The sequence below is a fragment of the Pteronotus mesoamericanus genome, unplaced genomic scaffold, assembly GCF_021234165.1.
Source record: "Pteronotus mesoamericanus isolate MK-2021 breed Mesoamerican mustached bat unplaced genomic scaffold, CSHL_Meso_final contig_1018, whole genome shotgun sequence".
NCBI lineage: Eukaryota > Metazoa > Chordata > Mammalia > Chiroptera > Mormoopidae > Pteronotus > Pteronotus mesoamericanus.
The window spans coordinates 3,218,835-3,231,250 of NW_026555002.1; the positions used below are offsets into that span (position 1 = coordinate 3,218,835).

At 45.7% G+C, this 12,416-nt stretch overlaps 1 protein-coding gene across 1 annotated transcript in view; it reads left to right on the top strand.

The window, feature by feature from the left end:
- USP40 (ubiquitin specific peptidase 40) overlaps nt 1-12,416 on the top strand; it is a 66,871-nt gene that overhangs the window by 51,193 nt on the left and 3,262 nt on the right. Inside the window, exons 23-28 of the mRNA XM_054571318.1 lie at nt 459-523; nt 2,296-2,370; nt 5,704-5,830; nt 7,611-7,705; nt 8,973-9,091; nt 12,168-12,233. Coding sequence (XP_054427293.1) covers nt 459-523; nt 2,296-2,370; nt 5,704-5,830; nt 7,611-7,705; nt 8,973-9,091; nt 12,168-12,233 — 547 coding nt within the window. The remainder of the gene's footprint in view (nt 1-458; nt 524-2,295; nt 2,371-5,703; nt 5,831-7,610; nt 7,706-8,972; nt 9,092-12,167; nt 12,234-12,416) is intronic.

Genomic DNA, 12,416 nt, shown 5'->3' on the forward strand with positions numbered 1-12,416 from the left:
CCAGGGTTGTGGTGCAGTTTATCAGTAGCTGAGCAATGTTAGCATTTGCTTCAGTTAAGACAGTGAAATGGAACTCAACTTCATCATTTTTGAGGAAATTCTACACTTAAATATATGTACATATATGGTATACACTCGTGTGATGTGTGTACATGTAAATAATAAAGGCATAATGTGCTATCGTAGAATAGCAAGCATAATTTTTATTTGCATGTATGCATTAATTATATACAATTATACATCTCTTGATGGACTAGAGAGAAAATTAAGCAAATTGGGAAAACAGGTTTTTTTCATGCTCGAAAATTTTTAGAGAAAATTTTTAAATAAAATTAGATTAATAACTATTAGATCAAATCCCATTTGAAAATTCATTTACCCTGAAGGGTTATTCCAGACAAACTCTTAAAACACATTCTTCTGAATTTTTTTTCATTCCAATTCTGATTCTTTCATAGGGGACACATGGCACTTACGGAAAATGGATTGGTGCTATGAAGCTGGGGAGCCTTTATGTGAGGAAGTAAGATTATTTTTATACATTTCATCCCTTTAAAATGACTGTGTTCCTTAGGTATTTTCATACAGGATACCCACCTTACTCCTAATTCTAGGGAAAGCCTTACTATTTTTAGCACACAGGACGTTGTGTGTGGGTCCACCTTCCCTTTCTCCTTCCCGAGAGCGTCCAGAGAGCAAGTCTCGGCCCAGGGGGCATGACCCTGACATCCGTGTCAAGTCCCCTTGGAGTAGAGAATGTGTCCCCAGGAGCAGGAGTTCTTCATTAGGAGGCAGAGATCTTGAGAGAACAAAAGACATTTTAACTAATGAAGGAATTTGAAGATACACTCTGAATTTTGGAACCTGAATATTTGAATCTCAGAGTTTCTGTCAGTTGACAGCAGAATCCGTCTTACCAGCCAGTCATGTGGGCTCTGATCCAAACCACCTGTGGACCCAGCGAGGCCCCAGGGCGGCCTTGGGCGCAGCTGTATCGGGGGGGCGGGGGTGCTTCATCTCACTCTTGATCCAAATGGCATCAACCCCCCCAGCCCCCCTCATTCAAGCCACGGCCTTAGAATGACCCCCAGAATGAAGCTCTGTGAGAACGTGTGGGCAGTCGAGGCCAGCCGCCCCTCCCGCGCTCTGCCTGCTCCTGTTCAGGGGTTGGCAGTGGCGCTGGACACCCACAGCGGCTGATTAGAGCAGGTGTACTGGGCTCGTCCCCTGGAGCGCTCTGCTGTGTAGCAGTAGCAATATAGGGAGGGCCCTCTTGAGTCTTGGCCAGGAATTTGACTGCCTAGAGTAAGAAAACCTCAAAGAATCCTCAGGACATGCGGTTTGGATGTCCGAAGATAGTACGGTTTCCACGTTGTCTTCTCTATTAAGTCCCAAGTTGATATCAAACAATTCTAAAACTATGTAGAGCAAACTCATCACCTTCGAAACTGGTTCGTCTTCCCAGATTTGCCATCTGTCTCCCACCCTGGCCTCTTTCAGCCTGAAATGAGGCCGGCGCGCCTGCTCACCCGCCACCCTTCAGATCTGGGCTCGGCCTTCGGAGGCCCGTCGGTGGAGCTACTCCTTCCCGACCACCCTCGGCTGGCCGCCTGCCTCGAGCCTGGTGTCCGCCTCTGACCCGAATCACTGCCCTGGCCGCCCTGAGCCCGGGGCTCCCCCTGTGTGCCGCGCGTGAGCAGCCAGGCTGACTCCTCAAAACCCTCCTCCAAAGTCTTGAGGGGCTTTTTTCAAGGGAACTAAACACGCCTTTCCTTTTCCTCTTCCATATCCCTACCATCTGTGGCCACCTTTTCAACCCAGTTTCTTTTTTTTTCTGTTTCTCTCCGACTGATACTGCCCATCCTGAGCAGTGTAGTCCCTGAGCTCTTCCTCCAAACAAGCCGTGTTTACTCTTGACGTAGCTTGGCTTCGCTCTCGTCTCCCTTCCGTGAGAAATCCCTCCCCCGGCTCCTCCAGCTTTCCAGGTGCAGCCCGTCTGTTTAGGGTCACCTAACACTTCAGCTCTCTGAAGCAGCCTCCCGTCATTTCTCACCTCATCTGTCTCCCTTCCCCCTCACCTTTCAGGGCACTTAGGGTTTATGCCCATCATTTAATGTACGGTGGCACACAGGTTGGTCGGCCAGCTTATTTCCTACTCTTCGACATCCGCTTTATTATTCATTTATTTATTTCAAGGGTAATAGAGGCATAGGTTCAAAAAAAAAAAAAGGGCCCCGTGGTCTCTCTGGGCCCTGCAGAGGCTACGCGTGACAAAAAGCATTTCTGTATTCCCAGGATGCAACACTGAAAGAGCTTATGATACGTTCTGGAGACACTTTGCTTTTAGTCGAAGGAAAACTTCTTCCTCCGGTAAGATTTTGCTTCTAAATAGACATTTTGTGAATAACAGTTACTGTTGTCTGATTACAAAAGGGGTAGACGCTCACCACGGGACAGCGAGGCCTTGCGACAACCAGACAGAGAACACAGAACCCTCCCCAAAGCCCACCAGAGACACAGCTGCCGCGCATCTTTATGTGTCTCCTTCCTATACAGGCAACTGTATATGCAATTTTATTTTCTACTGTTCATATTTAACTTTTTAACCCAACCATAAAATCCAAAAATAGTTATTATATCCAGTGTATGATTTATCAGTTTAATTCACTTTATCCCCATTGTTAGGAATGTAACTTATTTTAAATTTTTTTCCTATAATAGTACTTAAAAACAAATCCATTTTAAGATAGTTCTAAAGATGGAATTAATAAGTCAAAACTTTTTAAAGACTCGACAATATCTGTTGCCAAATTATTTTCCCAAAGAGCTTGCCAAGTTCACCGCCCGATCAGCAGGACCTGAGAGGGCCCAGTCCCTGCTCTTGCATAAATGCTGCGTATTACCACTTGCTACGGCTGTTTATTGGGTTTTTTTCATGTGGATACATGTAAAGATTTTTTTTAAAAAGTGACCCAAAATTCCAGTACTCACATAACCATTTGCTTATGATTGCAGAAGTCACACAGCATAGGAGGCTATAAAATGAAAAACAAAGTTTCTCTCATGTCTTTCTCCCCAGAAAAAGCCACAATTAAATTATTTTTCTTTGTATATGCTTCCAAGAAAAAGGATGCCTGTTTGTATGCCAGATGTCAGCATATGCATGTTTTTTTAAAGTTTCCACAAGGGGCACTATATTCTAGACAGGTATTTTACACCTGTTGTTTAGTGTGTTTGTTCCCTTAATATATCTTTAGAGTCTCCTCATACCAGCACATACCTTAGTCTCTTTCATGACTTCCTGGAATTCTGTGGTATTTTATGCCCCACTCTTTAAAGTTAATTTCTGAATTATTAATACTCAGGATACAAAATTCAAAGTGTGTAAAAAGTTGGGCAAGGAAAAGCAGGTGTCCCCTGTCCCCAGTGACTCGGTGCGCCCATCCGCAGGCAGCCAGAGTCCTGTGTGTCGGCGCACGTGTATGTGCGCAGCACACACGTATGTATGTACAGTCTTCCCCCGTGTATGTGTACGCTCTGCCGGTGCACATAAAGGTAGCTCACTTTGTTCGACGGCTCTGTGTACCTTCCGTTACATGGAGGGACTGTAATTTATTTAACCAACCTCTTCTTGAAGGTTTCCCATATTTTGCTGTGTATACTGCGCTCCCATGTATAACGTGCACCCACGTTTTTTGACCAAACTTTCAGGAAAAAAATCTTTTAATTTTTTAATTCAATTTTTTATTTATGTTTAGATTTTTTTTTGTATTATAAAGGGATTTTAGCATTTATTTTTGAACCATATATTTTGTACCATATATTATGGTACAAGAACTTTTATATAACAAATAATTACAAAACATAAGAACAGATACAAGGTATTTATTTCAGGTACTACCCATGTATAACACACATCCTTATTTTTCCCTCAAAAATTTGGGCAAAAACGTGCACATTCTACACAGAAAAATACAGTAGGTGGTTTCCTTTTTTATTGATAGAAATAACACTGCAGAAAATACCACAACTGGGCCATTTTGCATGTACGTGTCTACAGAATAAGTTCCTAGCCCTCCCACTGTGTTCTGCTCCCGTGAACCACTTGCAGTGACTGTCTTTGCTCCTGTGGCTTCGCCCCGGGGGACAGTCTCTCAGAAGGTGCACTCCTAACCGTGGAACAGCCACATCAAGGGCTCAGGCACTTAGATTGTGACCATGTCAAAGTACTCTCCAAAAATTTTGCAGCAGTTTATAGTCCTGCCACCAACTTACCCGTAGTTTCAACGACATAGAGAATATTGCTAGACTTTCTAGTTTTTGACAGCCCGACAGATGAAAAAATAGAATTTTGTTTTTCTGATTTACACTTACTAATTGAATGGAGGTTGAGTATTTATTAATCTTCATCTATTTAATACACAAAAATATTCTCACTTCAATATGCATTTCCTGAAATACGTATTCAAAAAATTTTACAATTTTTTTTTCACATTCTCATCTTCTGTTGGAAATTGAGCACTGAAACGGCATCTTTAATCCCTAATAAATCTTATTAAAGTTCTTTACTAACTGAAAAAAAGGGGTGGAGGAGAACCAGTTACGTTAGTAGCACGGGAATGACAGGGCTTGTTTAAGGAAATGGGTTCACCCACGCGGGCTGCGCAGGGGCACCCGGCTGAGGTCGGCAGGTGGCCGGCCCTTTGCCAGCCCGGAGCCGCTGCGAACGAGCACCGCTCTGTTCCCGCCGCTCGTGCGGTACCCGCGCCCCTTCCCACAGTCAGTTCTGCCACATGTTTCGTTGTTTTGTTTATACTTTTCATTCATTGTAGCTATTGAGATACTTTTGAGCAAAGAACATTTAGTCTGGTTTTTATTACTTAAACTTTTGATTGTAAAAACAAGGACCAAGTATAATATACGAGGTCTGTCCAGAAGGTATCCAGCCATGTAATATGAAAAATAGAGACATTTATTGAAGAAGGTACAAGAAACGTTATACATGGCACAGTGACACCTCAGTACCCATTGAAGTAGGCACCTGGGGCCTCACGCAGTCTCCCAGTCGCCATCAGCTGCCCTGTCGTATTTTCCTGAATCTCATCAATGGTCTGAAATCTCTTCCGTTTCAAAGGTGATTTTAGTTTTGGGAAAACCCAGAAGTCTCAAGGCGCCACATCTGGGCTGTAGCGGGGCTAAGTCATCTGGGTGATTTGGTATTTCGCCAAAAAAACTGCACAAGACGTGATGCATGAGCGGGGGTGTTGTTGGGATGAAGCTGCCCATCTCCAGCTGCGGCCTCTGAATCATCTGAACAGTTTCTGCAGAGGACTGTTCGAGCTTAACGCAAAGTGGATGCAGATTTGTTGCTCTTTTCCCTCAGTCATTTTGAATGCAGCGGCCACACACGCTCACTCTGTCGTCCCCACTGACTAGTACCGCGAAGCCATCGTTGTTCACACATGCACCTTCCAGTCCCCTCTCCTTGGCTGCCAGGTTACAGTGATGTCGCACAAACCATTGTCACTGTGTTAGCAATGGCTGGATATTCTCCCAAACAGGCCGCGTGTGGCAGTTACACATCTAAAAGGAAAACCAATAAAACTGGGAACGTGTTTTGTTATCAAGGTGTTTCTTTCTATGAAAGGAAAAGTGGAAGCTCACTCTGTGCATCACAACAGTTAGCAATGCTCCATTCTTCAGGGTTTCCTGAAGGTGCCCATGTGGTGGTACCCGCCTCGGGGGCCCGCGGCTCCGGGGAAGAGCCATCAGGACTGGACGAGCTGCACCCCTTCTCCGCGTGGAGCCTGGAGAGCTGCTGCCGCCCCAGGTGAGGCACAGTGGGCCCCAGCAGCCGGTGCGTCGCAGAGAGAAGGGAAAGGACTGCTTCTTCTCTGCGGGGCACATGACACGGTTTTAAAAAATGCACAGCCGGGAATCAGAACCTGTTTAGTCCACAGGTCATCCCGTAACAGCGAGAGCCACCCTGCTCTTACCCAGTGCTCTGACCTCTGTCAGGCACAACCTGTGGAAGTCTTTCTCTTACACAAGCATTTAAAGGTTTTCAAGGAATTTTTGTGTCACCTCTCAAGGTTCTCCTGGCGATATGACTCGTGGCCGCATTTGTCATGCTAGACTAGGACGCTGAGGCCCCTCACAGGGACGTCACTGCAGCCCCAGGGCAGAGTGAGGGGTTCTGCCCTGCGCCCCCCACCCTGCCCGCCCCGCCCGCCCCGCCCCTGCTCCTGTTCCGGTTCTTTCTGCTGCGGCCACTACCGCCCTGGAGCGGCCCAGGGCGTTGCACCCCCTACTGCCTTCCAGGACCGGGCAAACTGCGCCGCTTCTGAGTTGCTTCTCCGCAGACAGATTTCAGTCCGCCTGTCGTGTTGACCAAGGAGCCACTAGCAGGGTATTTGAATTTCCGTTGTAAAAAGTGGATTTCCACTTCATTATGAACCCCGGTCAGTCTCCTCTGTAACTGTAGATGTAATTTTAGTAGGACCAACTCTTTATATAACTTTAAATCATGCTTTATTTAATTATTTAGCTTTTGGGGGCCTTAGAGTATTCTATACTTATGTTTCTTTTTTATTTTTTAAACCTCATCATTGAAATTACTAAAAATGAATCAAATTCTTATCTCCTTAATCATTGAAGTTAGGAATATATGTTTAGAGCAATAAAATATTTTCATGGTGAATTAGTTATGAAATTGGCATTATTTTTTGGCTGGATTAGATATGTTAACTGATTCTAAAAATGTTTTGTTATTAGATATGTTAACTGATTGTAAAAATGGTTTGGTAACAGAATAATAATTACACACAAAGTTGGCTGCAAACCTAAACAGCATGTCTATTCGGTATGTTTTCTCCATGGAAAGGGAAGAACCAGGCTTGTTTTGATAGTCCTTCTTTGTAACAACATGAAGCTTTTTCATTTAATTTATAACAAATTTTATTATATATTAACAGTGTGCCCAGCAATAAAGAGAGATTTAAGTAAAGCAAAAATGAGTTATTCTGAATTTTAAATATAATTGCTAACTTTTATATCCAGAATTTTAGATGAGAGAGCATTTTCTTTTTCCCCTTTTTGAAACAAATGTAGGTGGCCTTCTATACTGTCAAGGAATCTTTTAGTCACTAAACATTTACTATGTGACATCCCCCCAACCAGGCACTGGACAAACAGTAAAAGCCACGGCCCATCCTCTCCTGACAGTCCTGTTCTCCTGTATCTACCCAAGGACACAGAGAAGGGACAGGTCGGCTAATGGGACGAGAGAAGGAAACAGGAAGGCGGTATGAACAGGGCAGGGCATCCTGCCGGCAAAGGCAGCACAAGTGTAAAGCTCCTCGAACCCGTGACAGTGAGACAGCCCTGGCTTTGTGCCCAAGGCAGGCTCCATGGCTGCTGAGGGACAGGGCGGGGCTTCTCCCCTCCAGAGTTGGGGGGCACGAGTTCGAGGACATCGGAATCCAAGTGTCCTGACCGCAGCTGCTCTGAAAGCACAAGGCATCACAGCACGGCCTGTGTCTCAGGAACAGCAGCTAAAACGCACGACCAGCCCTGTCACACATCCCGCTGTGTCCTTCTGTCCTTCGCAGGAGCTCCTGGTGATGGGCCAGCGGACGCTTCCCTCCGCTACCTGGGAGACGTGGAAATCTCGGAAGACGCCACCTTGGCGGAGCTCAAGGCTCAGGTCAGACCCCCCGCGGCGGGCGCACCAGGGTGCCGGGCCGGTTTCTGCCCGTGGGGAGTCCGTCTTTCCTCCTGTTTCCTGCTCCCTCCCTCACGGTCTGCTCTGCTGCTGTGCCGTGTGCTGAGCGGTAAGGGCCGTGTGGTGGCTCGGATGGCTGCTGGCCGCCTTTTCTGCTGGCGGTCCTGGCGGCCTTCGTTTCTCCCTCAGCCAGGCATGCTGTGCTTTCACCTGAGCACGTCCTCAGTGACCTGCAGCTTTCTGTTTATTTTTAGTTTAGGGAAACATGATTTATTGAAACATTTGTAAAGCTTCAGTTTATCCCTTTATTTACATCGTATTTGTATCATTGTAATCCATGGTATATGTTGTTAGTTAAAAGAGGTGTTAATCAATTTCCCAGGAGGTCAGAATATCAGCTTCATGTTAGGGTATTAGGCTAGATAGTATAGCATTTTCTTATACATTAACATTCACAGAGAAAGAGTGTTTTGTCCCGGTGGAAAGGCCGGACTGAATAAAACACTAAGTGCTTCAGAAGCCTCTTACTATTGTGGAACTGAAAGGGACACCCCTTCTTCCTCTTAAAGGAAAAAATGTGGGGGCAGGTAATAAGATCTCAGTTACTGACATTCAACCTGTGTGCTCTTCATGTATTACAGTGACCTTGCTAAAAAAAAAAAGTTTTATTCTCATGAGAACAAGTGGGAAGACTTTTCTGATGTTGGGTTGAAAGATACAAAATTGCTCTTTTTAGGTGAAAAATGGGTGAATATTAGCTATTTTATACACTACATCCTAATAAGTTATCTGCTCCAGAATCAGTTCAGCTGTTTGCGCTTAGCGGTAGGATCCAGGCATTTTGAAGTATTTGGAAATCAAAAGCCATTTCCTCGGCGGAGCCCAGGCTGCGGGAGAAGCGCAGGGCGGGCGCGGCCCCGCCTCTGCCGGAGCGGCCGCTGCTCGGTGCTCGGCGCTGGCACGCGGGAGTCCCCGTCGGGGTGCCATTTTCCAAAACACCGAGACTCAAAAGGAGCTTTTGGCTCAGATTTAGAAGTTGAAAACGGACTTCTCTCTCCAGCTGATGTTCGTACAGAGAAATACAGAATTAACTTCATTTCAGAGACACTCCTGGGGCTGCTGAGCAGCTGTTGTTACTCAGGACACCCTTCCCTCAGCCGCCCTCCTGCAGTGCTGCAGGTTCCCCTAAAGCAGCACTTTCGGAGGGCACTTTCGCTCACCCTTGGACAACTGTCTGCTCCTCGCCCAGGCCATGACCCTGCCCTCGCTGTCGGGGCTCTTCATCCCGTGCCCGGCCTTCCTCAGAGCCTGGACGGTGGACAGCCAGCGCCCCGGCAGGCTCCTGCGCGACAGCCGGCAGCAGCTCAGGTAGGCTGCGCGCCGGCCCGGGAAGGCCCACCCCGGGGAGCCCGCGTCGGGGGCAGTACCTTGCCTCGTCAGTCAAACTCTGGGACGCCCTCCGTTTTCCGTGTTAAGTTTAAAATGGAGCTCCATGTATTTTCACTATGCTCTGGAAACTGAACAAAATTTTGAGTGTTTTTTTCTTAACTTTATTGAGCTACAGCTGATACACCACCGTGTGGGTTTAAGACACACAGTCTATTCATTGGTACACGTATATTATTGCAAAGTGGTCGCCACCACAGCGTCCGCGGACACCTGCATTGCCTCCCCCTCGTATAGGAGACGGTGGTGTCAGCCGTGGTCACGTGCTGCACGTTAGAGCCCCAGAGCCCACCTCTCTTGCTACCACGGATCCGTGCCCTGTGGCCAGCCCTCCCCTTCCCCCTGCCAGCGCCTGGGAACCACCGTTCTACTCTTTGTTGCTGTGACCTCAGATTCGACATTTAAGTAAATGTCATACAGTATTTGTCTTTCTCTGTCTGGCTTAATCTTATCACAGTGCCCGCCGGGTCCCCCCGTGCAGTCGCCAGCAGCGGCACGTCCTTTCTCGTAGCTGAGTTCGCCCTGTCTGTGCGTGCGTGCGCGCGCCCCGGTGCACCTCCTCTGTGTCCACTCGTTCGCTGACGGACAGGGAGGTCGCCCCTGTATCTTCGCTGTTGTGAATATGCTGCAGTGGGACGTGGGCGTGCGGGGGTGTCTCTGATAGCCTGAAGCCGTGGGATTGCTGGATCACTCGGTAGTTCTGTTTGTGATTTTTTGAAAAACCCTCATACTGTTTTCCATTGTGACTGCACCCGCTTCCATTCCCACCAGCAATACACGAGGGCTCCCCTCCCTCCACACCCTCACCAGCACTTGTCATTGGTGGATTCATCGGTGACAGCCTTCCTGACCCGTGCGGGGTGAACACTCGCGGCTTTGGTGTGCATTTCCCTCATGGTTACTGATGGTGGGCGCCTGTCCAAGTACCTGTTGGTCTTTGGTCAGTCTGTCTTTGGGAAAATGTTTGCTCCCTCTGTCCATTTTTTAATCAGATTTTTGGGGTTTCCACTGTTGAGTTGTATGAATTCTTTATACACTTAACCCCTTGCCAGGTATATGATTCGCAAGTAACTTTCTCCCATTTCATAGGTTGCCTTTTCATTTGGTTGTTTTCTTTGTTGTGTAGCTTTTTAATTTGATGTGATCCCACTTGTGTATTTTTGTTTTTGTTGCCTTTGCTTATGGTATCTAATCCAAAGAATAATTGCCAAGACCAAGGTCAAGGAGCTGAGGAGCTTACCTGCTATGTTTTTTTCTAGTTTTATGGTTTTGGGTCTCAGGTTCAAGGCTTTTTTGTGCGCGGTGTGGTAAGACAGCAGCCCAGGTCTGTTCTCTTGCTTGGGGCTTTGATTTTCCCTACACTGTTTATTGGAGATACTGTCCTTCCCCCATTATGTTCTTGGTGCCTTTGTCATAAGTTAATCGACCATGTAGGTGTAGGTTTATTTCTGGGGTCACTGTTGTGTTCTATCATTGATCTGTGTGTCTGTTTTAGTGCCAATACCATGCTGCTTTGATTACTATAGCTTTATAACCTAATTTAAAGTCAGGGCATGTGATGCCTCCAGTTTTGTTCTTCTTAAGATTGCTTTGGTTACTCAGGGTATTTCTGTGGTTCCATACAAATTTTGGATTGTTTTTCCTATTTCTGTGAAAAATGTCACTGACATTTTAATAGGGTTTGCATTTTACCTGTAGATTACTTTGGGTAGTATGAACATTTTAACAATATTCTAGTCCATGAATATGGAATATCTTTACATTTATTTGTGTCTTTGTCTATTTCCTTCATCAATTTCTTACAGTTTTCAGTGGACATCTTTCACCTCCTTGGTTAAATGCATTCCTAAGTACTTTGTTCTTTTTGATGCTGTTGTAAATAGAATTTTTTTTTACTTTTACTTTCTGATAGTTATTAATGTATAAAGTACAGCTGATTTCTGTATATTGGTTTTGTATCCTAAAAGTTTACTGAATACATTTTTTGGTTCGAATAGTTTTTTGGTGTAATCTTTAAGGTTTTCTAAATATACCATCATGTCATTTGCAAATAGGAACATTTTTACTTTTTCCTTCCTGATCCAAGTGCCTTTTCTTTCTTTCTTTCACCCAACTGCTCTGACCAGGACTTCCCGTACTACTGAATATGCATGGAGTGAGTGGGCACCCTTGTCCGGTTCTTGATCTTAAGAGGAAAAGCTTCCAGCTTTTCCCCATTGAGAATGACGTTAGCTGTGGGCTTATCCTGTGTGACCTTTCTAACGCACATGTACTCTGTATCATTTGTTTTCAACATGAAGAGATGTCAGATTTTGTCCAGTGTTTTTCCTGCATCTGTTGAGGTGATCATATCGTTTTAATCCTTCATTCTGTTGATGTGGGGTCTCCACGAACCGATGTGCAGATATGTGACCCACCCTCGCACCCCCGGCATAGACCCCTCTTGACCGTGGCGTGCGACCCTGTGACGGCATTTGTTGAAGTCAGTTTGCGAATATATGGTTGAGGATTTTTCTGTCTGTGCTCCTCAGGGATATCAGCCTGTAATTTTCTTAGAGGGTCCTTGTCCGGTCTGATACCAGGGAGGTGCTGGCCTCATAAAGTAAGTTTGGAAGTATTCTCGCTACTTCCATTTGGAAGAGTCTGAGAAGGATTGGCGTCCTTTTTTAAATGTTGGGTAAATTCATCAGTGAAGACCATCTGGTCCTGGACTTTTCTTAGTTGGGAGATTTTTGATTTCTGATTCCATCTCCTTACCAGTAATTGGTCTGTTCACATTTTCTGTTTCTTCAAAATTCATCTTTGGTAGTTTGCATGTTCCTAGGAATTTATCCACTTGTTGTAAGTTGTCCAATTTGTTGGAGTATAATTGTTCATGACCTCTAAGTTTTGAGTGTTAGTGTACGATATTTGGCTGAAGAAGGTTAAATTTGACAAAAAAATGTTTTAAAAACTTAAATGATGTCCCTCACTATTACTTTGTGTCATTTATTATCAGGGAACATAAACTGGGAAGGAGAGCCGAGATCTGCTTAGAGCCCCTGCCGGAAGAAGAATTCTTAGGGTAAGTCATCCTACACCTCATACAAAGTTACACCTTAGTGCTGAGTGATAACGAGAATTAATTGCTCACTAAGTCCCAAAGGCGCACCGAACCCACAAGGCTGTCAAAGGCCCTCTCCTGGTCCCTCCTCCCGCGAAGGTTCCCTTTGTCCTCGCAGCTGTCACCGCCCACCCGTCTCTCCAG